The 1,535-nt window shown below is 57.3% G+C and overlaps 1 protein-coding gene across 1 annotated transcript; it reads left to right on the top strand.

Annotated features, from left to right (window-relative positions):
• Nucleotides 1–770: 770 nt before the first annotated feature.
• On the top strand, nucleotides 771–1,535 carry PtA15_11A201 (uncharacterized protein; the record flags this gene model as incomplete). Its single annotated transcript, XM_053161086.1, has 1 exon — nucleotides 771–1,535. One exon carries the CDS (start codon nucleotides 771–773, stop codon nucleotides 1,533–1,535), a length of 765 nt encoding a protein of 254 aa, XP_053025067.1.

The following is a 1,535-nucleotide window of genomic DNA, read 5'->3' as shown; positions in this document are numbered from 1 at the left end:
GCACACCATGACGACTCCTATCAGAGCCGTCCTTTTTTGGGGTGGCGAGTGTCAGCAGGCTACTAGTCCTGACAGCGCAGCCAGCGGACAGAGCAGCTAGAGACTGCAACTCTTAAAGACCTGTTACTAAAGAGAGCGCGCTACCCGCACGCGTGAACTGGAACTGCGCAGCCGCAGCAAGGGATCAACAGATCGACATAGTATAAGTGAGGAGGAATCATCCGTGGCGGAGATTCCTCAGTTTAGAAGATACCACGCCCGACTACTTTGTAGCATTCGAAACAGACTCGAATACTGCGATTGGGGCTTTTCTAACTCTTTCCTTTCTTTCTTCTTCCTCCTCCACTCGGCTTACCCGGTAAACAGTAAGTCCGAGTTCCCTCTCCTCTCTCCTTGCCGTCGGGCACTTGCACAAGAGCATTGCGGCTCTGGTTGAATAGAATTTCAATCAGCCCCTCCTTACGGAGGCGTGGTTTATCCTCCCGCAGAGCCGGTTGAGTAGAGCTCCAACCAGAGTGTTGCGACAGTTAGTGTTAGCTCAGCTATTCAGAGCGCCGTCACAAAAGAGACGCGCCCTGACAAGTGCCCCCACGGATCCCGGCCCCCCAGCGCCCCGGCCGGCGTCTTCTCACCCCTGCCATGCTGCGTCCAAAGGCATCCCATCCCACGCGATACCCCCCAAACCGTCGCCACCAGCCGCGCCAGCACAGACCCCCCACACCCCCCCGCGTCACAGCCCCGCCAAAAGCCGCTTGGTCCTCCTCCTGTGCATGTCCGCAGCATCTGCACTTGTCTATTGGTTCTATCACTCGCGCCCGCATAGTGCTCCCCTCAATCATCCGCTTGCTCCTGAGCCTGCTCCGACCAAGGACCTCTTCCCTGCCGCAATCATCAACAAGCCGCGCGTTGTTGAAGAGGAAGATACTGCGCCTATTGTCCCTTACACCAAACCAGACCAAGTTGTGCTACTTTCTTGCGATGAAACAGAGCCGGATGACAATCGCAAACTAGCATCTGCCCTTGATATCAACAAGCCGGAGAAAGACAATCCTTCATCCCTTGGAGCCCCGCCTATTGTCCCCAACACCAAGCCAGACCAAGTTGTGCTACTTTCTTGCGACAAATCCGAGCCGGCTGACGATCTCGAATCTTTGCCTGCCCCCGATACCCATCAGCCTGTGCAGTTGGTTGAATCCCCTGCAGAGGAAGAAGCACCCAATCCCAACGTTGGTCCGCCTCTGACGCGTCTTGACAAGGCTGCCGCAACGGAAGACAAGAAGAACGGCACGGACCAGCCGGTGTCACGGCTGCCTGAGCGGCGTCTCCCGCCGCCAGACTACGTGTTCTGGACGCCGGTGTTTGCACATTGGCACACTGCTGCTGCTCCCGCGTTGGATCTCCGGGCGGAAGTAGGCGGGTTCGGGCGAGCCTCTGAGCGTGGACGAGCTGCTCTTGAGTCTGGAGGAGCGCGCAGACCCGCCGGGCTTGTTTGGCGAGCTTTTTATAACCAAGCATCGCCCCTCAAAGCACTTTGA

This window comes from Puccinia triticina, chromosome 11A, assembly GCF_026914185.1.
Source record: "Puccinia triticina chromosome 11A, complete sequence".
In the NCBI taxonomy this organism is placed as follows: domain Eukaryota; kingdom Fungi; phylum Basidiomycota; class Pucciniomycetes; order Pucciniales; family Pucciniaceae; genus Puccinia; species Puccinia triticina.
The sequence above is the reverse complement of the archived record's forward strand: the minus strand, read 5'-3'. Positions and strand labels throughout refer to the sequence as shown.